This window comes from Chrysemys picta, chromosome 7 (genome assembly GCF_011386835.1).
Source record: "Chrysemys picta bellii isolate R12L10 chromosome 7, ASM1138683v2, whole genome shotgun sequence".
Lineage (NCBI taxonomy): Eukaryota > Metazoa > Chordata > Testudines > Emydidae > Chrysemys > Chrysemys picta.
In genome coordinates, this window is record NC_088797.1 from 63,652,162 (window position 1) to 63,676,272 (window position 24,111).

Genomic DNA, 24,111 nt, shown 5'->3' on the forward strand with positions numbered 1-24,111 from the left:
AGGTGGTGGAATCTCCTTCCTTAGAGGTTTTTAAGGTCAGGCTTGACAAAGCCCTGGCTGGGATGATTTAGTTGGGAATTGGTCCTGCTTTGAGAAGGGGGTTGGACTAGATGACCTCCTGAGGTCCCTTCCAGCCCTGATATTCTATGATTCTATGATTTCAATAGCATGCAAGACTTTGGAAAAAACTTTAATGAAAGGATTAATTAAAGACATGGAGGTAAATGGAAAATAGGACAAAATGCAACATGGGTTTACAAAAGGCAGATCACACCAGACTAACCAGATATCTTTCTTAGATAAGATAAATGATTGTCTAGACCAGGAAAATACAGTCAATCAAATCTACCTGGATTTCAAGTAAAGCATTTGATACAGTTCCACATGGGAAATTATTAGTTGAATTCGAGAATATGAACTGGCTAAAAGGGATATGACAATGGGTTGTGCCTGGAAGGAAGTTATTAGTGGAGTCTCCCAACTATCAGTCTTGGGACAGTTCTTATTTAATATTTTAATTAGTGATCTGGGGACAAAAAGTAGGAATGTACTAATGAAATTCACTGACGACACAAAGTTGGGAGGCATCAACACAGCGGAGGAATGAAATATTATCCAGTAAGAACTGAATAACCTAAAGGACTGGATTAATAGAAATGGGATGATATGTTATACTACAGCATGCAAGGTCTTGTACTTAGGGGCTAAAAACAAGAATTTCTGCTATAAACTGGGAGCTCATAGTTGACAATGACAGAGGAGAAAGACCTGGGTGTACTGATCACAAGATGACTATGAGCCACAAATGTACCAAGGCCATGAAAAAGATAAAGGCGATCCTAAGGCGTATAAGATGATGCATTTCCAGCTGAGTAGGGAAGTATTAATACCATTATACAAGGAATCTGGAATATTGTATACATTTCTGGTCACCCATGTTCAAGAAAGATGAATTAAAACTGCAAGAGGTGCAGTTTAAGGCTGTGAGGATGATCAGGGGAATGGAGAGGCTCTCTTATGAGAGGAGACAAAGAGGTTGGCTTTCTTAGCCTAGCAAAATGAAGGCTGGGAAGGGATCTAATTGCTCTCTATAAACATATGAGGGGAGTAAACACCAGGGAGGGAGAAGAGCTATTTAAGTTAAAGGACTATGTTAGCATAAGAGCAAAGAGCGATAAACTGGCCATAAGTAAATTTAGGCTCAGCTGGTGAAAATGTTCTAGGCTGACCTGAATGGACTGTGCTTTAACCTTTATTTCTCTTTGCTAATCTAAGGACTTCCAACACAGTGTTCCAATTGACTAATAAATCCTACATTGTTGTATGCCATATAATTGTAGCCATGTCGGTCCCAGGATATTAGAGAAATAAGGTAGGTAAGGTAATATCTTTTAGTGGACTGAGAAAAAGATATTACCTCACCCACTGCCTCTCTAATAAATCCTACTATGTTTTGAAAACACTGTTTAGGGTGTCATTGGAAATACTGGCTAGGATGCATTAGTCCCTGAAGAGTGTACAAGTCTCTACCAGGAGTCTCTCTCAGTTGGACTTGCTGACCAGAATTCATGGTGTGAAGCAAGAATGCTGGAGCCTCCAATCAAGAATACAGTGAATCTGCATTGTCTTCCTGGAAGGAAGAATGAGACCCCCTTGAGGGTCTGGCATACTAAGGGGGTTCTCCAAGAGACTGTTCAAAAGCTAAGGATGTAGCACCAAACCTGGGAATCCGTGACACTTACCAAGGGTTGTGGTGGATTTGCCATCTCCAGAAATTTTAAAATCAAGATTAGATATTTTTCTAAAAGAGATGCTCTAGTTCAAGCAGGAGTTAATTCAGGGAAGTCCTGTGGCCTGTGTTACACAGGAGGTCAGACTAGATGATCACAGTGGTCCCTTCTGGCCTTGGAAGCTATGAACCGCATCATAAGAGATGCTTCCATAATGAGAAGTGAGCTTTATAAAGAGAATGTCAAAGTGGATGGTTTAGGTATTTCAATTACTCTGATGTCAAGACAAGTTTAAAATAAAATGGTAAAATGTTAAGTGACTGGTTCCCTGTCAAGCTTGGTAAACCAAAAATATCTGTGTGCGGGGTGGGAGTGGGAACAACTACAAAATCTCATTTACTCCCAAATCACCTCACTCTAGAAATGAATAATAGTTTTCTATGATCTTGTTTCCCTAATATGGACTCTAAGATGACAATGGAAAGAGTACAATGGAGAAATAAATTGTTACATTTGAACAACATGGTGACAGTTGGATTGTTTCTTGAGGAAGATTCTCTGGCTGAAACAGTAATTTTGTTATTGCTACTTTGCTCAGTACATGAGGCATCTTGAACTGCTTCAGCTATGGCACACACTATATCTTACATAAATGTATTTCATCAGTCAGATTCAATGATTCTTTTTTTTTTAAATGGAGATATCCCATCTCCTAGAACTGGAAGGGACCTTGAAAGGTCATTGAGTCCAGCCCCCTGCCTTCACTAGCAGGACCAAGTACTGATTTTGCCCCAGATCCCCAAGTGGCCCTCTCAAGGATTGAACTCACAACCCTGGATTTAGCAGGCCAATGCTCAAACCACTGAGCTATCCCTCCCTCAGTTTCTTTAAAAATACTATAATTGCCTGAGAGAATCCCTTGAGTTTTCTACACCATACACAGGTCCTGTGGTTGCATAAGTTATTCCTCAGTAAAGCTTCACAGGGGAAACTGATCCAAATGCAAAAATTTTCAGTGTCTCGGCCTGCCAAGTCCCCCTCCCCCAGACATCAAGCATCCTTCTTTCACTCCCATACCTCAGCACACTGGATGGCCTTTACTTCCATTTCCTTCCAGGCTTTGAGCATCTTTTCTGAGGCTTAAAAGAAATGGAGTCTGATTAATACACAAAAAGGCACAGATATCAAATGAATTGGGAACGAACCTAGATAAATGCATACATATACAGATAATTTTTTTAGAAAATGGGTAACTAAAGAAACACACTGAAGTCCATAGTTAGGCACCAAAATAAGTGTCCTGAACTTCAAGAATACTGAGAACCCAAACAGCTTGCAATGGCTGTTATCTTGAGTTCAGCCACTTTTTGAAAATCAAGCCTATAAACTTCATCTCATAACTTTAGGTTCCCACTTTTGGAAACTTTCGTGGCCTGTATAACACAGGCCAAAGAACTTCATCCAGTCATTCCAACATCAAACTCATATCTTCTGGTTGAGCTAGAGCAGGTCTCTTAAAAAGAGACATCCCATTTTGATTCTAAGACTCCAAATGATGGAGAGTTCACCACATCCCTAGGTCAGTTGTAACGACATTTAGTCACACTCACTATTAAAAATAGCTCAACCAGAAGTTATGAACTTGAGGCAGGAATCATTGGATGAGGTTCTCTGGTCTGTGCCAAACAGTAGGTCAGGACTAGATGATCAGAATAGTCCCTTCTGACCTTAACATCTATTAATCTAAAATGCAGGTAACAGTACTTTTCTACCTCATAGGACTGTTGTGAGACTAAATATATTACAGACAGCAAGGCACTCAGATACTATGGTAATGGGAAACATATACAGATAGATTTCCAAAAGGGAAAAAAAAAACATGTGCCACCAGAATGACAAAAGTGAAAAATGATCAGCAAAACTGCACTATGTATAAAGTTGTCAACAATGCCAATTGCCCATTGCTTCAAATGTAAAAAACATTATGCAAAAGGAGCAAGGGAGTCTTACTTCCTTCAGTGAATTCAAACTTTGGAACGGGGAGGAACTCCAGGGAAGGAAATGAATATGTGGCAGATTTTTTAAAGATAGCTATTCACCTTTTCTGTAAGTTGTTCTTCAAGATGTGTTCCACATATCCATTCCACTTTGGCGTTTTGGGCATGCACACTCTAAAGTCAAAGACTTTTTCCCAATGCAGTACCCATCAGGGTGGCACTTGCATCCTCCATATGCTTTTGCTCCCAGGCCAAAGTATGAAAGGCAGAGCTGCCCTGATCCCCCTTCAGTTCCTTCACACCAGAATCCAGAATGAATAGATTCTGATTTACAGGGGAAGGAGGGCAGGTCATGGAATGAACATGTGCCACACATCTTGACAGCCCCATGGATTACGATTAAGAGAACAGGTTCCGGAAAAGTACAAACTGAGGTTTGAGAACGAAATGAACTGAGATAAAGGCAGCTCAACACAAGAGCAACTAGATTTTTGGAGGCCTAGCAGAGCATGCTTAGAACAGCTTCCTCGCTACCCCCTCAACTCACTCTTCACTTCAGGTTCGTTCGCCTCCCAATATGAGTCTCCCCTATCTTAAAAAAAATGTAGTCCTTTACTTAACTGCCTTTCTGAACCCAAGTTCCCACACCTCACACACTAACTCATCAATCCAGCTTTTACCCTTTCTGTTCCATGGAAGCTGCTCACACCAAACCTCTAACAACCTCTTCCAGGCCAAATCTCAGGGCTTGTATATCAGTCTTCCTCCTCGACCTTTGGATAGCTTCTTACACCACTGACCACTCCCTAATCTTTTCCAATGACTTTCATAGCTCCTTTCTCTCAGGGTCCTCCTCCTGCTTCTCTGACTGCTCTTATAGCAGGCTCTTTACTCACCCTCTTGATTGGCACAATCATTGACACCCTCTATGTCCTGTCTAGGTGCACATATCTAACAAGCATGGCTTCAACCACCACCGTCATTGTTGATGACTCACAAATCTACCTCCATCCAACCCAGCATCTCATCCTGTCTCTGATATCTCTTCATGGATTATGTCCTGTTCGCAAATTAAACACAACATGGAAAAAATTGATCTTTTAATCATTCTCTCAAGCCCTCTCTCCCTTCTTTCTCCCATATCTGTTGACACCATGACTATCCTAACAGGCATTCAGGTAGCATTTCTTTGACTCAGCCCTTTCTATGGCTACACATACCGACCATGTATAAATCTTGCTATTTCTCCATATGTAACAGCCTATCTTCTGTTTATGCCACCAAAATGCTCATCCAGGGTTTCATCATTTCCCGTTCTGATTACTGCAACCTTTCTGGCCTCAATTACGGCAGACTTACCTATTCAAATCTAATCAAATTGCTGATGCTACATTCACCTTTCTGGCTTGTTACTGACTACATTAACCCCTTGCTCTTCTTTCACTTTGCATCAAGCACCAGCCATCTTGTCTTCACCTTTAAGGTCCTTGACAACTGAGTCCTGCCCTACCTAGCTGCTCTACTAGTTTATTGCAATGTTGACCCCACTTTCACTCTGCCAACATTCTCAACTTCCCTCCCCACCAGCCATCTCCTCCCACAGCTCTTCTACCTAGGAGAATTCCATAACTAAATTCATAGAGCCACACCCATCCCATATCTCCTAGAAATCCCTCTTTAGGACATGCCCACCATGATGCCTACAAAACCCTACCATGACAAGGCGTGCACGGAAATGGGACTGTACTTCTGTTTCTTCCTTTTCCTACTCCCTTATTCTCACCAACTCCCTCACTTCTGCCATTCATAGATTCCAAGGTCAGAAGGGATCATTGTGATCATCTACTTGGACCTGCTGTATAACACAGACCATAGAAGCTTCCCAAAATAATTCTTAGAGCCTGTCTTTTAGCAAAATATCCAATCTTGATTTAAAAATAGTGATGGAGAATCCACCACAACCTTGGGTAAATAGTTTCAATGGTTAATTACCCTCACTATTAAAAATGTACATCTTATTTCCAGTCTGAATTTGTCTATCTTCAACTTCCAGCCATTGGATCATGTTATACCTTTCTCTGCTAGACTGAAGACCTCATTATTAAGTATTTGTTCCCCATATAGGTACCTAGCAACTGAAATCAAGTCACTCCTTAACCTTCTTTTTGTTAAGTTAAAATAGATTACGCTCCTTGAGTCTATCACTCTAAGATATGTTTTCAATGCTTTTAAATCATTCTCAGGGCTTTTCTCTGAACCCTCTCCAATTGTTCAACACCCTTCTTGAACCACGGACACCAGAACTGGATGCAGCATTCCAGTGCCAAATACAGCCTTAAAATCTTCTCTACTCCAACTCAAGATGTCCATTTACACATCCCAGGATCACATTAGCCCTTGTGTCCACAGCATCACACTGGGAACTCACGTTCAGCTGATTATCCATCTCTCCCACCAAATCTTTTTCAGAGTCACTGGTTCCCAGGATAGAGTCCCTCATCCCGTAAGCATGGCCTACATTCTTTGTTCCTAGATGTACGGGTAGTCCTTGGACTTACAATGCCCGACTTATGTCGGACACCACTTATGATACTTTTCAATTGACTGCCCGTTTCACCCTTATGACGCTTGTTTCACCCTTATGACAAAAGCTGGCAGGGAGAACAGCACATATCACATGCTGAGCCTCAGCCAATCACCGATTTCACTGTTCAAGCTTTCTCATTGGCTCCCAGCCCCAGCCAATCAAAAACAAGCGACAAGGCTACCCGGCAACAAGCTACCTTGGCCATGGAAGCCAATCAGACAAGCAACTGCAAGGATCCCCCTTCCAGCTCCATTCATTGTAATAGCTGCTACAGAGAAATTTATAAGGAGAAGAGGAGAACATCTGTCCAAACTTCCTTGGACACTTTCTTTAAGATTGCAGAGAAGACTGCAGAGAAGCCCCCAGCCAAGAGCCCTTCAAAAAGTTCTGGGAAATCAAAGCATATGTGATTTGTATATGTTTATTTGAATGCTATTTACCAAATAAATACATTGACATTGCTACTTTAGTCATCTATAATTCATTTAGTACAAAAACCTGGGTTCTTGTGGTGAAAATAGTGTATCAAGCCTTGGTTCAGGAACTAATCCCCCCTTTATATCTATGAGAAAAGCGGTTTCAACTTGCAACGTTTCGACTTACAACGTAATTCTGAGGAATGAATTGGATCGTAAGTTGAGGACTCCCTGCATACATTTAGCCATATTAAAACTTATATTATTTGCCTGTGCCCAGCTTACAAAGTGATCCAGATCGCTCCGTATCAGTAACCTCCTCTTCGTTATCTACCACTCGCTCAATCTGTATGTCATCTGCAAACTTTGTCTGCAGTGGTGTTGCAGCAGTATTGGTCCCAAGATATGAGAAACACAAGGAAGGTGATGTCTCGTATCAGACCAAAATCTGTTGGTGGAAGGTACAAACTTTTGAGCTACAGAGTTCTTCCGGATTGGAGAGCCCAGACCTGAAGATATGAGAAACAGGTCTATGAAATAACACAAGTATCCTGTAGGAAGAAGGTTGTAAAAAATTCAGTGCCACTGATGAAGAAGAGCTCTGTGTAACACAAAAGCTTGTACTTTCCACCAACAGAATTAGGTCCGATAAAAGACATCACTCACCTACCTTGTCTATCTGCAAACTTTATTAGTGATGATTTTGTGTTTTCTTCCAGGTCTTAGGTCCCCTGACCTCTGTCCCCAGTTAAAAAAAATACAAAACACTAACAAAACTGTGCTGATCCCCCAATAAGTTCATTTGCTTATATGAGAGTCTTCATCCTCAAACCTCTATCTGTATCTTTTACATTACAAATTATCTGCAGCAGGAACTGTCTACCCACCATGACGGTCATCTTCATTGGGGCCTTCAACTATTCCAAAAATACTTACATATTCCATAAGCCATCTGGTCACTGTATCTCTCCAGATCAAGATGAATGCTCTGATGAAAGAATTCCAGCTTTGCTTTCAGTTGCTGAGATGCGGACACCATATTGTTTTTCATCTTGGTTAAGTTGGCGTTATATCGAAGAAGACTCAACCTAAACAATAATTGCAAACAGGGCCTGTTAAAATTAATACAACTGGAATTCTGTGAGTTAGTAAAAAAGAATGAACTGCTATGGAGAACCTGAATTCTAACATCTAAAGGAAATGCATCAGTGGCACTGAATTTTTTACGACCTTTCAGGATAAGGTTTCCAGCAGAGACACGAACCCTGTGTGTGACCCCGGGCAAGTCACTTAAATCCCTCTGAGCCTCAGTTCCCCATATGTAAAATGGGGAGAATAATTCTTCCTTTTCCCCCCATTTTAGTTGTCTTGGCTATTTAGACAGTGAGCTCTCCATGGCTGGGACTGACTGGGTATGTGTTTGTACAGCACCAAGCAAAACAGGGGAATGTTCATGGCTGGGGCCTCCTGGTGCTACCATAATACCAATAATAAATAAGACCATCTATCCCTGCACATGAAACTACTCTGAACAATCTGTATGGTACTATTATATTGGTCACAGAGCAATCATCATAGTTAAACTTGCAAAAACTATCTTTATTATCATCTGTTGTCTGTTCCTGGAATATGGTGAATTATTTTTGAAAACCCCTTTTAGCTTTTTCTGGCTTATGAACATCCGAAGTACAGTCTTCCCCACTGAAAATTCTACAGCTACCATTTTCCAACATACAGGATACTTGTGTTATTTCATAGAACTGAACTTTGAAACTTTAAATTTAGCCTATGAAGGTACCCCTCAGTGAGGAGTACTGTTTTGTTACATTCAATAAAACTGAATAAATATAATGGGAGCTGCTAGTCGTGATTCCACAGTTAAGGCTGAGTTGAGTTTTGCACATAAGATGGAGATTCGACCACTCTGGTGTACGAAAAAGAATGCAGCGTACCCTCACCAAACTTACAGCATGTACTCTGAACACAGAATGAATTTTCTGAGTATTTGCAGGTAAAACCATTAGTTTAGGAGTTAAACATTTAAATTCTGAAGTGGGTTCTAAGGTAATTACCTTGTGTTCCGAACAGTCTTCGAGTAACAGAAACTTCCAATTTACAATATAGTAAACACTCACTGAAATCTTGGGCACAGGCTACATTTGAATGCTGTTTTTTAAATGGACTAATGGTCTTTGTGACACCATGAAGAAAAAAAAAAAATCTACTGTGTCTTTAAAAATCAGTTTACTTTAAACTATTCTGGGACTACAACTGCGATCATGCACTAATCTTTTCTTTTAAAGGTTAACTTTAATTTGGCATTTCCTGGGCTTGTTAATGTTTGTTTTGGGGACAAGTACATCATTGGGGCAACGTATTTTACTCAAAGTTACTAATTTGAGCTGAACCTTAACTCCAGTTCAACGCAGTTTTTATCTGTGATACAATTACATTTGATGGAAAATACACCTTTGAAAATGCTCAGCATCTTCTGCTATGATTTGTGACCTAATGAAGACCACAAAGCATTCCTTCTGACAAAATAGTCTTGATCACCAGCCATTTGAATTCTCAATCTACACTTACTGCTAAAATGCATTTGCAAGAATAAAACTACAGCCACCATAAACCCAGACCAGTTGCAATAAGCAACGCTACAGAAACAACCTCTAGCTTATTGATTTTTAAAGTTGAAGTTGCTTTTACTGATGTAAATATTAATAATATATACAGAAGCACTGATTATTTAACAGATTAGGACAAGTTCTCATCTGGTTTACAATTTAAGTTTATGGAGAAAAAGAACAAAGCACTTCAAAAGAGTGGGTATCCAAGAATCCTTTAATTCATAGAGCTTTCAGTTCAAACATCTTCCATGTACACATCTCTCTTCCTGGTCTACTGAATTTGCATCAACTTACATTGCAGCTCTCTGCCCTTGGAATAGCCGGCTGTAATCTTCTTTTAGCCCAGTCACATAGTGCACGGCTTCTGCCCACACTTTACGCAGCTGTGAAATTGGCAACTGGATTTTGCTGTCCTGTACTGCACACAAGAGAAAGAAAACTGTATAAATGAAGTTTCCTAGAACATTTGTAAGAGACTAACATTGCATTTCTGTACCACTGCCAGCATTATTTTTCACATTGTAAGACTCTTTTAGCTACAAAAATAATCTATTTCAAGAGAATAATAAAGTAATGGGTGAAGATCCAGTCAACAGACTCATTAAAAAAATTACAAAACATCATCAGAATTAAGACATTTCTAACTCAGTCAAATTATCACTGATTTCTAGTATACTCCTGATGGTGAGAACAGCTAGGCAGGAACACATAGGATTTTGATCTTTTGTCGGTCTCAACTGGCCCATACTGGGCTCTGGAGTCAATGAATTTCCCTGCTTAGAGGTGTGCCCTGGAAAGCGCCTCCTCTATGGGCACACTCCCAAGTCTTTAGATAAGCTCAAGCTCTTCGCCTCCTTTGATGACTCAGGTACCAAGTCCTGTGTACAATGCCTCCTCTTTGGTACTAGCGACACCAATCTGCCTCTCAGTACCAGTAACACTGGAGATGCGCTGCTAACTGATGCCAAGGCACTTGGTACCTGGACCAAGGTAGATGGTTCAGACAGACAATGTAGCACCAATCCCAGCAGCAGGTATGTAAGTCTGGCTGCCCTGTCCTTCTTGGAGTAGCACTTAAAGCCCTTACGAATGCTACATTTGTCGCTCATGTGAGCCTCCCCCAAGCACTTAAGGAAACTAGGATGAGGGTTTACTGTTAGGCAGTGCCTTATTACAAGAGTGGCAGGGCTTGAAAACCAGAGAGCTTGGCATATCTCCAGTACTAGGGCTGGTACGCAGACTGGGTGCCAGATCCACAAAACCAGTTTTTTTAAAAACTACATTAACTAACCAACCTACACTAACTGTACAGAAACTTACAAATTGGCACTATTTACATGCTTGACAAAAAGACTTACAGAAGCAAGAAAAGGGAATGCCAACAACCATCATGGGCAGCAGGAACGAACTGAGGAGGGTCAGGGTGGCTCCGCCCTGTTTGTCTGTGTACCATGCACAAGGCACAGAGGGCACTTGTGCTGCCTCAATGAGTACCACGGGGGAAAAAACTCTCTGACAATTGTGCCCTGGAGCACTCCCTATAGTGGAATGGACATGTGCAATCACGCACAGAAGAACTGCTATTTGTCAATAAAATCCCATGCACATCTATAGTGCTGTACACATAATTCCAGAAAAAACACTACATTTGAAGAACACTAATGTTGCACAGTTGAGCACTCAACAGTTAGGAGATGCCAAAGTTAAGGTTGCATGTATAATCTTAGTCCTTCTGTGCATGCCACATAACAATACAATCTATAAAAAACAACAGAGGGTCCTGTGGCACCTTTAAGACTAACAGAAATATTGGAGCATAAACTTTCGTGGGTGAATGCCCACTTCATCAGTCTTGCGTCTGATGAAGTGGGCATTCACCCACGAAAGCTTATGCTCCAATACTTCTGTTAGTCTTAAAGGTGCCACAGGACCCTCTGTTGTTTTTTTACAGATTCAGACTAACACAGCTACCCCTCTCATACTTGAATACAATCTATTACATTCTGAAGAGGAACAGGAGGGAAAAGAGGTTCTGGAATCTAATTCTAACTTATATGATTCCATAGCAGTCTGCTCTCACAGGAACTCACACTAGAGAGTTTTTGGCCACAAAGGTTGTGGTTCTATTTGACTGGGATTTATTTACTGACAATGGAGATGGACCGTGTTCCCTCAATGCTCAAGGATTTTAATATAAATCTTTAAAAAGCTTAAAGAAAAAATAGCTTAGACAGACACTCTGTAGCTGCAGATTTTTAAGGCAAGACAAATTTGGTTATTAAACTAGTTGAAGGGCATTCAGGTTCAAAGTCTATTGGAATACACTTACCAATGTAATTTACACAGTCAGACAGACTTCTGGAAGCAAAGGGTCCTTCATACACAATTTTGCTTTTATCGAACAAATAAACCATGTAACTGTCCCAGCCTCTCTGGTGAGGAAAAGAAAGATTATAAACAGAGAATCCCAAACACAAACGGTCATCAAAAGGACTTCAACACATCTCACCAATCCAACGGTTTGCTACTATGCAATTTTATGAACTAGTTAGAGGAGATGCTGATCTCAAATACAACCATACACTGAGAGCTGATGAGAGCTCAGCACTTTGGTGAATCGAACTATTCTATTTAGGTCCTTAAACAGAGACTAAGGATCCTAAGATTAAGCACCTATTTTTTAAAAATATTGATCCTAGGCCTCAGAAGGATAGGCACATGAAGCACAGCTGAGGTTCAGACCCCACACACAAGCCCAAGATTAGATTCTTTTGAACAGCAGTGTTCTTTGGGGCTGCACCTGTGCCCCCCTCCCACCCTGTCGCTTTCCACAGCAGAAAGTATATAGGGCAGTGTGGCAGCAACCCATGCGCAGTTCCTTCGCCAATAAAAAAATCCCATGAATAGGACGTTCCATCAGGAATGTTGAGAAGATGTGGAATCTGTGTTGATAACCCATCTCGAAGAACTACAATCACTGTAGGGCAAGTAACCATATTTTCTTCTTCAAGTATTTGCCCACACAGGTTCATCTCTTCATGATTAGCAATCAATCATCTGAAAGCCAGAAGGTGGGTGAGGGGACATCTACTTGAACAGTGATTGTAAGATTGCCCTACATCCACCTTGGAAGCTTGCACGAGAGAATACCAGGAGATAAAAGTGAAGACTTAATTCCATGCCACTGCTCTACGTATTTCTGAAATAGAGACACTGTAAGGCAGGCCACAGAGGCTTCCTGGGCACAGTTGGAGTGAGCTCTAACTTGTCCAAGTGTGTCTTTATTGGCTAGGGGATAGCAGGTCTTGACACAGTTCAAGACCCACTTAGTCTCTGTGAAGATTCTGATTGAGCCTTAACCCTCTCAGAAAACACCATGAAAAGTCTAGTCGTACATCTTTGGTTTGGTTCTGTTCAAATAAAAGGATAACATCCTAACAACATCAGGAGTGTGAAGTCTCTTCGCTCAGGAAGGAGTGAGGTTTCAGAAGGAAAACCAGGAAGTGAAAAGATTGGTTGGTGTGACACTAACTTAGGCAGACATATCAGGTGAGCCCTGAGGAAGACTATCCCTGAGGAAAATCATACATGGAGGTCTTGCCCTGAGAGCTTGAATCTCCCCTATCCTTCTAGCTGATATGATGGCTATCAAGAAGGCAATGTTCACTGACAGATGGTAAAGAGAATGCACAGGCAGAAACTCAAACAGAGAGAGCCCATCCATCCGTCAGTACCATGCTGAGGTTTGAGGGGCGAAAACATGAGCCCCTTAAAAAATTTTGATGCCATAGGGCAGGGGTGACCAAACTTACTGACCCTCCAAGCTGCATACGATAATCTTCAGAAGTTCGAGAGCTGCAAGACATGCACTATCTGCCCCGCAGGATGGCGTATGCCAGGGTGCGGGGTTTCTGCCCCAACACCCCCTGTGAAGCTAAAGCCCAGAAATCCCCCTTCCCACAAGGCAGAAGCCTCTAGCCCTGCCACCCCGCCACAAGACAGAAGCCCCGAGCTCTCCTCCCCCCCAGTCTGATAGATGAAGAATGAGGGGTAGAGGGTGGTTCCGTGAGCCGTGCTTTAACTGTAAAAGAGCCACATGCAGCTCACAAGCCGCAGTTTGGCCATACCTGCTATAGGGCGTGAGAAAACAGTGTAACCTTGAATATGGGGATGACTAGCAGATATCAAGATATACCAAGCTTAAAGAAGAATAAACAGAAGAGTAAATAGTCCAAAAGAAAAGGTTACTCACCTTGTGCAGTAACGGAAGTTCTTCAAGATGTGTCCCCCTGTGTGTGCTCCACTTCAGGTGGTGGTGCATCCTGGTACCATCGATTGGAGATTTTGCTAGCAGTGTCTGGTTGGGGCGTGCATGCGCAGTAGCTGTCTAGTGGTGGCGCTGACGCCTCTTCTGGCACGCACATGCCTCAACCCCCTTAGTTCCTTCTCTATCGTGGAGCAGTTGATTCTTACTCCAAAGTAGAGGGGAGGAGGATGGGAAGTGGAGCACCCACAGGGACACACCTCTCAAAGAACCTCAGTTACTGCAGAAGGTGAGTAACCTCTTCTTCATCGAGTGGTGTCCCTGTGGGTGCTCCACTTCAGGTGAATGTAGAGCAGTGCCCGCATGTGGATGGAAGGGGCTTCGGAGCTGATTGTGTAGCTGCTGCTAGGACCGTGCAGCCTCATTTAGCAACTGCGCTCGAGCTAAGTGTGATTGCGTAACAATTGGTGAAAGTGTGTTCGGATGCCCATGTAGCTGCTCTGCGTATGTCAAGGATGAGCCCATTGTGCAGAAATGCTGTAGAAGTTGCTATAGCCCTTGTTGAGTGTGTTCTAATGCGTTTTGCAGCTTCAGTGTTGCATAAGAATTTGCACAAATGGAAGCAGTTTGATATCCACTTAGATAGTCTTTGTGTTGATACAGCTGTGCCTTTCAACCTTTCCACTGTTGATATGAATAGTCTGGGGGACTTACGAAATGTCTTTGTCCTGTCTAGGTAAAAGGCCAGGGCACGGCAGACATCTTATGTGTGTAATGCTGCCTCTTGTGGGTTGTTGTATGGTTTAGGGTGGAAAGTGGGTAGGTGAATTAGCTGGTTAGAACAGAATGAGAATGATATTTTGGGCAAGTCCCAAATGTCACTTTTTCCTTGTGGAACATTGCGTATGGGGGGGGGGGGGATGAGCCATGAGAGCCCCAATCTCGCTCACTCTTCGTGCTGATGTGATGAATGTTAAGAACGCTACTTTCATTGATAAATGGAGCATAAAGCAAGATGCTACGGGTTTGAATGGTTTTCTAGTTATGGATTTGAGCACTAGGTTTAAGTCCCATGTCAGAGTGGGTTCACAGATGTCCAGGTACATGTTTTGTAGTCTCGTTATGAATCTCTTTGTAATCGGGTGGGCGAATACTGAGGTCCCTTCTACCTGTTGGTGAAAGGTGGTTATTGCCGCAAGGTGGACCTTGATCGAGTTTGTAGCCAGTCCTGATTTCTATAACGATAATACGTACTCCAGGATCAATGGGAGTGGGGTCTGGTTTGCCAATATTTGTTTGTTTTGGCACCAAATGGAAAATCCTCTTCCCTTTTTGGAGATAAGTATGTCATGTGTTGGTTTCCTGCTATTAACCAGTACTACTTGTACTTGATCCGAACAGGTTAATTCGTCCCACTTGGAGCATGAAGGAGCCACACTCTCAGAGGAGAAATTTCCCTGGATCGGGATGGAGGACTTGTCTGTTGTCCTGTGAGAGGAGATCATGTCATCAAGGGATATTGAATGGAGTGCATATCACCATGTGATTCAGGTAAGGGAACCAAGTCGGTCTGGGCCATGTTGGCACTATGAGGATTATCTTAGCCCTGTCAGTTCGTATTTTGTGTACGACTCTGGAGATTAGAGGAATTGGAGGGAAAGCATATAGGAGCGGGGCGTTCCATTTTATCAGGAACGCTTCTCCCAGTGATTGCGCGCCCTGCCCTGCTCATGAGCAGAATCCTGGGCATTTCTTGTTTGCTCGTGTGGCAAATAGGTCTATGGACGGATTTTCCCACCTCCGAAAGATGCGTTGTGTTATTTCGTCCAGTTCCCATGTGTGTTCTGGTGAGAACTGTCTCCTTAGTGTGTCCGCCGTTATATTCAGTCGGCCTGGTAGATATGAAGCTGTTATAGTGATGTTGTGCTTTATGCACCAGTTCCATAACTTTAGAGCTTCCACACACAACGAGTAGGATCGCGCTCCACCCTGGCGGTTGATAAAGAACAAGCATGCCATGTTTTCTGTTAATGTTAATGTTCTGTTTCTTATTAGTGGAAGGAAGTGGTAGCATGCATTGCAGACCACGCATAGTTCTAGTAGGTTTATGTGAAGGTGCGTCTTTGTTGGTGACCATTTGCCCTGAGTACTATATTCTTTCAGGTGGGCCCCCCATCCAATTAGGGAAGCATCTGTTGTAATTTGAACTGACGGTGTTTCCTGTTGGAAAGGTATGCCTGAGCACACATTTGATGGGTTTGTCCACCAGTGCAGTGATTGAATCACCTCTGCGGTGGGTGTGATTCTCTTGTTTAGGCTGTGCCTTCGTGGTATGTAGACTGTATTTAGCCATGTTTGTAGGCATTGCATGTGTAGCCTGATGTACTGGGCCATGTTCCCCAGTAGTTGTAAGCAGGTGCGTGCATGCACCCATGGGCTGTGTGCATTGTTATAAAGCAGGTCATTGTTGTAAAGCGGGGCTCTGGAAAGGATGCTCTGGCCGTGAGTCAGTCCAGGTGAGCATCTATGAATTCCAGTTGTACTGGAGTGAGGGTGGTTTCTTTTCGTTGATTTGTAGCCCCAGGGAGTGGAAGAAGGAGATGGTTAATTGAACACCTCTTTCTGTTTCTGTCTTTGTAGAGCCCTTGATTAGGCAGTCGTCTAAGTAAGGGAATAGGAGTATCCCTTGTCTGCGTAAGTGCACTGCTACTACCGCCAGTGTTTTGGTGAACACTCAGTGCTGTCACTAGGCCGAATGGTAGGACTCTGTATTGGAAGTGTTCTTGTCCTACTGTGAACTTTAGGAAGCGTCTGTGAGCTAGGTGGATTGTAATGTGAAAGTATGCATCTTGTAGGTCGAGGGCTGCGAACCAGTCCCCTTCTTCCAGTGTAGGGATGATCGAGTTGAGGGTGACCATTTTGAATCTGTGGGCACGGACAAATTTCCTCAACCTCCTATATTTCTTTTGAGTCAGAGAGTAATGGGAATAAAAGCCCTTCCCGGTGTGTTGTGTTGGGACTAGTTCCACCGCGCTTATTTGCGGAAGGTGAGGCACCTCGCCTCAATAGATGCTCGTGGGAAGGGTCCCTGAAGAGGGACGGGGAGAGGGGGTGGGTAGCTGGGATAGATGTAAAAGGGATGGTATAGCCCGTTAGAATTAGTTCTAAAACCCACTGATCAGATGTGATCGAGGCCCAGTTGGCGTAAAATGGCCTGAGTTGGTGCCCAAAGAGTTGGGTGTTGTCTGCTGACTCTGGTGTTATTGGGAGGTCGTGCAGACCCTTGACCAATACTCCAAAATTGCGGTTTGTTTGGTGGTGGTTGAGATGCTGAATTCTGGGGTTGGTTCTGTCGCGTTTTTGTAGCCTACTTCTTTGTCCCCTTGCTTCACATGGTCTCTGCTGTCACTGAGATATGTTATCTCTGTTTCTGTGGTAGGGCTGATAATGTCTCCTGTTTGGGGTTGTGTATAGCCCTAATGTTCCGACGGTCACCCTGGAATCTTTCATGGTGTGGAGAACTTTGTCGGTTTTGGCCGAAAATAGTTTGTCTCTGTCGAAGGGCAAATCTTCCACTTTGTGTTGCAGTTATCTGAAGAATAGCAGGTATTGCAGTGTCAGCTTTAACGAAACAGCTCCATTGCTCAGACAGAGTCTGTTCCATTTGGCTGTGTGTCAGCCTGGTCGAGGGTTTCATATTGTGAAGGAGAATATCTTGCACTGCAGCAAAGCAGTTTCTTTTCATAACCAACAACCAGGTGATTGGGTCCAGCCAGCATCCAGGTGGCCAGGAGGGACATCAGGTCCAGATGAAGAACCCATTCATTGCTCTAAGAGAGACCAGGTTTGGCAGGTCCAGCAGGGTGACAGGCCATTAAATGGACAGGTTCACCAGGTCTGAGAACCAAAACTACCTGGCCCATGCTGGTGCTATCATGACAACTCGACCCTTGACCCTGCCTAAACTCCTTCAGCACTGTGGGTATTGTGAAAATAAGAGAAAAGATATACATCAGGCTGGGGGCCCAGGAGAACAAATATCTGATAGCAAACCCAGGCACAAGCCTCCTGTGGAACAGAACTGTTTGCACCTGGCATTAAGGCTCAAAAAGATCCACCTATGGGAGCCCCCATTTCTGAAAGACCTCCAGGAGGGCCTCAGTTTTAGGAGACCATCTGTGGTTCCCAAACAAGTCCCTGCTGAGGTAGACAATCTCTTGGAAACCCAGGAGATGAAGGACCATCAGTGCAACATGATGCTTGAGGCACCAGTGCGAGGCATGTAGCTTCCTGACAAAGGGGAAAGGATCTGGCTCCCCCTTGCTGATTTACACAATGCACTGCTGTGGTGTTGTCTGCAAGCACGTGTATCGTCAGATCCTTCATTGGGGTAGGAAGGCTTTGTAAGCCAATCTGATAGCGGAGTTCCAGGGTGTTTATGTGCAGAACAGCCTGTAGAGGGGGCCAATGTCCCTGAGTTTTCAGGCAGTCTGTGTATGCTCCTCACCCGGCAAAGAAGGCATCAGTGATCAATCTTTATTGGTAGTGTCTGTGAAAAGGCTATTCTGCTGCCTACTTGATTTGGAATTGTCCACCAATCTAGACAGGAGAGGACTTCCGGGGGAGCCTGACCACCCAGTCCATACTATGTCTCTTTGGCAGATATCACCCTTGCAGAGACCACAGGCTAAGTCTGGCCTGCAGCCTCATGGGTACCGAGTCGGAGATGGGTGGGTGCCGAGATGGTCAACCTTGTCGGGGATCTTCTCTACCCAGGGGACTTGAAGCCCGATTTTTTGAGTCTTTTTGAAAGGAATCCAGTGGTTTTCAATCTATGGACCCTTAGGGGTCTGCAGACTGTATCTAGGGGATCCACGAAAGGCAGTCTTACCACAGAACAGTATCAGAGGGGTAGCCATGGTAGTCTGGATCTGTAAAAAGCAACAGAGGGTCCTGTGGCACCTTTAAGACTAACAGATGTATTGGAGCATAAGCTTTCGTGGGTGACTACCCACTTCGTCAGACGCAAGCTTATGCTCCAATACAGCTGTTAATCTTAAAGGTGCCACAGGAGACTCTGAAACAGAAAGCTATTTATTGCTATGGATCCTTGCAATCCGGAGAAGTCCATATCCTTTTGCTGCAGCGGCTGAGGTGACAGCTGGTGCCATGCCCCCTTTTGCAGTCATGGCCTCAAACCACGCTCGGATGTGGAGGGGTGGGGCGCATGAGCACTCAGACACTACCAAAAGGTTCCCCCATCCAAGCTGCACTGGTTGGAACATTCCTAAGAGTGGGAATACTGCAGAGTCACTAGACGAAGAACAAGGACATTATGATGTTCTATCTTGTAGCCACAGGCGATAAGAAGGACCCGAGTGCAGTTTGCAACTGCCACACCCCTTATTCCCTGTTACAGGAAGCAAGAGAACAAGAAGGGTACAGCCACAGCCCCAGCAGACACGGATATTCAAAAGAATGTGATCTCATGCACATGGGGTACATGTGCACCAAGAGTGGAATTCTGTATGGCCACTCACTTGACTTCACATTAAATCTGTAAAACAAGGGGTGCTAGAACTTATCTAACCACTAACTAAACTGAAAGACCACAGCTTAAGCTACAATCTCCACTGTGGTGAAATGAAAGCAATTAATTTTCCCTGAGATTTTCAATGTGAAAACTTAAAACAGAAATGACACAACTGGAGTAAAATAAAAATAATCTTACCACGCCATCAATAACACATTGGGAAGCAGGTTTCCGAGGGTCCAGGGAAATTCCCATCTCCAAAAGCAACTCTTGATTTCCAGTACTTATTCCAGTATCAAGCTCAATGCGAGACTGAAGTGAATGAAGACTTTCCTCAGGATGCAAGAGAAAAGAAACAATCTTGGCAGAAGTCATATTTAGGATGTGTACTATCTGTAAAACCAAGAATAAAGTCAACTTCATTTACAGTCGTCATTTCTTTCAAGAGACAAATGGCACTAAGGTATCGGGCTAAATGATACGCTGTCCTGGAAAGAAGATGTGCTGATGTACAGATAAATAAAAGTTAGGATGATTAGATAAAATGAATTTTAATTACTGTCAACATTGCATCCTTAACACATGGCACATATTGGTCTGAGGCCACCCTTATGCTTCCAGAATAAGGGTGAAAGTCACATTACTACTAATATTCTTGCCTTCAGGTATGAACTGGATTAAGGCACAAATGTTTTCTCTCTGAGGAAAGGAAGAATGCTTCCCCTGACACTGGATTTGGAGGGTGCAAGGATTTCCACTCAATTAGCACATTCGTTGTCCACTGAGAGGTCTTCACCATCAGTATTTAGATAACACATTTAAAAACACACCTTCAAATTCAGTATGTAATCCATTAACAGGAAACAGCTCGGTCGATTAGTTTCTGTGTCTATACCTCCACCCCTCTGCTGTGGATCCCAATTCAGCATCAGTTGTAACCAACTCTCCATTGGTTCTACAATTATACTAAACAAAACAAAAACAAACCATACATTGATATGTGTAATATGTGAAAAAGGCAGGCATTCTACAACGAAGAGTCCAGTTAATTCAAACGTGTTTTCTACCAGTACTAGAAAAAAATACAAAGAGACAAAAATCCCAATGACTTCAATGGGACCAGGATTTCACCCAAAGTATGTATCCTCTATTTTATTTCCCTCTGATAAAGTAGTTTCACTTATTCAATGCAAGAAAATTATTACTATGACATTAAGGTCAAACAATTACACCTTAGGCAAGGCAAAAGTTAAGGTTTCCACAATAACTATCTTGGCCACACTGGGAATCCAGTATATAGTGTACGGTTTACACATTTTACATGAAACTGTAATAGAAAGCTACATATGAAACAAGAAATAGGAAAAACAAGGCAGCAGAAGTAACGTTGCTTCTGGAACATTAACTCCTGCATCTCCTGACTTTTGAACCACCCCTCTTTAATGCGGTCTCTGTAGATTTAAACTTTTTTTTAAAAAAAGGTTAAAGGAAAAACAATTGGCCTGTGCTTAATCTGTGCATTTCAATGGTCCCAGTTAGTCTTGGATGTTCACACCATAGAGAGAAAAAATGGAGAGGAGTGAGTATGCCTTTGCTGCTGCTCTTGGCAAGTAGACAGTCCCATCCCAGGCCCCCCAATTTCAATGGACCCAAGAGAAATGAAGATTACTCATCTGATACCGACATTTGAAATTAAATCTATACGTTCCCACTCTTGGGATGTACTGTAGTGCAGCTCTAACAGTGGACCATTCCATAGCAGTGCCTACTGGAGAGCTCTCACATCCCTCACTTCTTCTCACTGTTTCTAAAGTTTTTGGAATCAAAATAGAATGCTAATGCCCTTTAGCATCTAGTCTGTGGAGTTTTGACTCGCCTAAATGCACATGAAATCTGAGAAAGAACATCTGTAGACAAACTGATTGGTTAAGATAGAAATCAGTTACCGCTTTGGGCAAGAATTTAGGATGTGGACTGAGGACCAACTTTGTCCTTACAGAAAACTGTGGATCCGCCATCAAGACCTGCAGTTCATTTACCCTCCTGGCCAATATTATTGCTATAACGAATGCTGTCTTGACTGATAGATGAAGCAGTGAGCACTAATTTATCAGCTCAAAGGGTGGTCTCATAAGTTGAGTAAGGACTAAGTTAAGGTCCCATGATAGCAAGGTGGCTATACAGTCACACCTCTCAAACCTCTCAATCAAGTCATGGGTAAATATGGTTCTGTTGTCTTCTAATATGTGGTAGGCTGAAATGGGTGCTAAACAGAGTTTCAGAGAGGATACAGATGCCAGATAGTATCAAGTGCAGTAAGCAGGGACTGATTTGATGCAGACAATGAAGATCAGACCCCCAGAAGACAAATCTTACCCACTTGAGGTCATAGCACTTATGAGTAGATTGCTTCAGAAGTTTAGCATGATGTGTTGCACATCTGACAAACAAAATTCCTCCAGATCAGTTAGTCCTATAGACCATGGTGCTAAGTATAAGGACTGCAGGTATGGGTGCAAGATCTGGGCATCCTGCTGAGATAACAGATCTGTGGTCACAGGAAGAGAACAGTATACTCCCTTGGAGAGGTGAAGGAGGACTGGAAACCACTGCCATCTTGCCCATGCTAGAACAACCAGAATTACAAGGGCATTGTCTGCTTTATCTTCCATAGTACTCTTTGGATTTGAAGAAATGGGAGAAAGGCGTAGAGGATGCATATACCCTAGTAGAACAGGAACACATCTGAAATGGAAAGCTTACTAACTGTAAGCTATCTAACTGGTAGGGAAGGTTGCTGACAATCACAGATACCATGATTGTTCCAAGTCACAAGGTGGTTGACAGGGACTAATGGCAACCAGTGCCCTTCTCTCTTATATCCCCTTGCAGAAGAGCATGACAAGACTCAAGGCACATACACTCTGGGTGGATACTTCTGGTCACAAAACTCAACTCTGGCACATGAGGTGCACATGCACCACCAGTAGTGGAATGTGCACATGGACAACTACTCTAAGGAGAGCCACAATACTCCAGTAATCCCCCTTTTCATTCATAAACCAGAAGAACCTTCAACGTTTTTGGATAAAGTGCTAGACAACTGCTAGACAGTTTTACTGTGTTGCAAAACACATTAACCAATGGAAACCTGCTGCAATTTTCATATTTTTGATTTTAGTAAAATTGTGGCCATTTTCTCGCAAAACTATCTGAAATAATAAATCTGGTCCTTCGCACTATTGTCTCTTAATGGTTTAAAAGAAAACTCAGAGATTAATGTGCACAAAACTATAAACATACTTACCTACAAAGACTGTTCGGCTGTGGCAAATGGGTACTAAACCGAACCTCCCCAGTCATCTCTTCAAAAGCAAAGATGTGCTTTGGATCCTTTTTCTTGATTTTTTCATGCCTATAAAATAAAATTCTCTGTGAACAAACTGACTTTATGTACTCCTATTTCACTTACTCTAGTTCAGTGATCTCCAACCTTTTTACACCCAAGATCACTTTTTGAATCTAAGGGCACCCCAGGATCTATCCCGCCCCTTCCCCAAGGCCCCCGCTCTCTCCCCCACCCTCACTCAATTTAACTGTGCTGGGGGAGGGGGTTGGGGCTCTGGGCTGAGCCTGGGGGCAGGGAGGTGAGGTGCAGGAGGGGATGAGGAGTGCAAGCTCTAGGAGAGAGTTTGGGTACAGGTGGGGGCTCTGGGCTGGGGCAGAGCATGGGGGTGCAGGGTGATGGCTCTCGGAGGGGGTTGGGGCGCAGGATGGGGTTTGAGGTGGTGGCTTCCGGGATCACGATCAACCGATTGGTGACCACTGCTCTAGTTCATACAGTCAGCTCCCCACAAAAAGAGCAACTCTATCAAACCCAGGCACCCTCTCTCATAGCAAATGTCTTACCAGGTAAATGGCTGTAGATTGTGTAAAAAGGGTCTAAATCCTGCAATACACTCAAACACCATTGTTCCAAAGCTCCAATAATCTACAGTAACAGTGTAGGACTTACTCTCAAAGAGTTCTGGGGCCTAAAAAACAATAATATACTATTTTTAAAATGACAAAACTCCAGAGAATGTATTTTTTTCTATTGGAAAATATATAATTTGAGGAACATGTGTAAGTAGAACTGTGTTAAGTTATGCCAAAGTAAATTGTAAACATAAAAAAAAAATACTTACCAAATATTGTAAGGTCCCAACAAATGATGTACATAAACTTCCCTGATCCAGATCCTTGGCATATCCCAAGTCTATTATTTTGTGAATTATCTGTCAATATCCAAGACAAATGTTTGATAAAGCATGATGAAAAGGGAAAATTCAAAGTAAAAGGTGCAGAGTCAAACCCAGGGATGGGGGGGGAACAAATCCATGAACAAGATTTAAAACTAACATGAAATGCTACACAGAGCTGTTCAGCCATGTAAGCCAAACTCATTCATTTTCATCAATGTACACATACAATTCATTATTGTCCTGAAACTAGTTGGATTGGGCTTGACTGAACACAGCATCTAAACTTTTGAGAATTTACAAGATACAATATTTTGATATCAAGAAAAGTAAACCAAAATGAAGAATTGAAATGAAGAATACCCCTTTTACTAAAAAATGATCTAACTGAGCACAAGGACAATCTTGATGTGTACCCTGCAGAAATCCAAAACATATGCCAGGATACAATCAATGTCACATTGCTGATACTGGCAGGAAGCAGAAACACTGGATTAAAAAAAAAAATAAAAAAAAAAAAAATGTTGATACTTTACAGTAAAGTAACCGATCAATTGACAAGTCTTCAAGGACGGGCAAACAGAATTTGCAATACACCTCAACCCCAATATAACGCTGTCCTTGGGAGCCAAAAAATCTTACCGCGTTATAGGTGAAACTGCATTATATCGAACTTGCTTTGACCCGCCAGAGTGCGCAGCCCCGCCCCCCACGAG

General features: G+C 42.8%; 1 protein-coding gene across 1 annotated transcript in view; it reads right to left on the reverse strand.

Annotated features, from left to right (window-relative positions):
* The window catches only part of CHUK (component of inhibitor of nuclear factor kappa B kinase complex), a 68,456-nt gene that overhangs the window by 29,389 nt on the left and 14,956 nt on the right, over window positions 1-24,111 (reverse strand). Inside the window, exons 6-14 of the mRNA XM_005310788.4 lie at window positions 23,342-23,431; window positions 23,064-23,188; window positions 22,462-22,569; window positions 19,985-20,120; window positions 19,353-19,547; window positions 11,687-11,789; window positions 9,652-9,775; window positions 7,667-7,818; window positions 2,808-2,869 (exon numbers count right to left, since the gene is read on the reverse strand). Of these exons, the coding sequence (XP_005310845.1) occupies window positions 2,808-2,869; window positions 7,667-7,818; window positions 9,652-9,775; window positions 11,687-11,789; window positions 19,353-19,547; window positions 19,985-20,120; window positions 22,462-22,569; window positions 23,064-23,188; window positions 23,342-23,431 (1,095 nt within the window). The remainder of the gene's footprint in view (window positions 1-2,807; window positions 2,870-7,666; window positions 7,819-9,651; window positions 9,776-11,686; window positions 11,790-19,352; window positions 19,548-19,984; window positions 20,121-22,461; window positions 22,570-23,063; window positions 23,189-23,341; window positions 23,432-24,111) is intronic.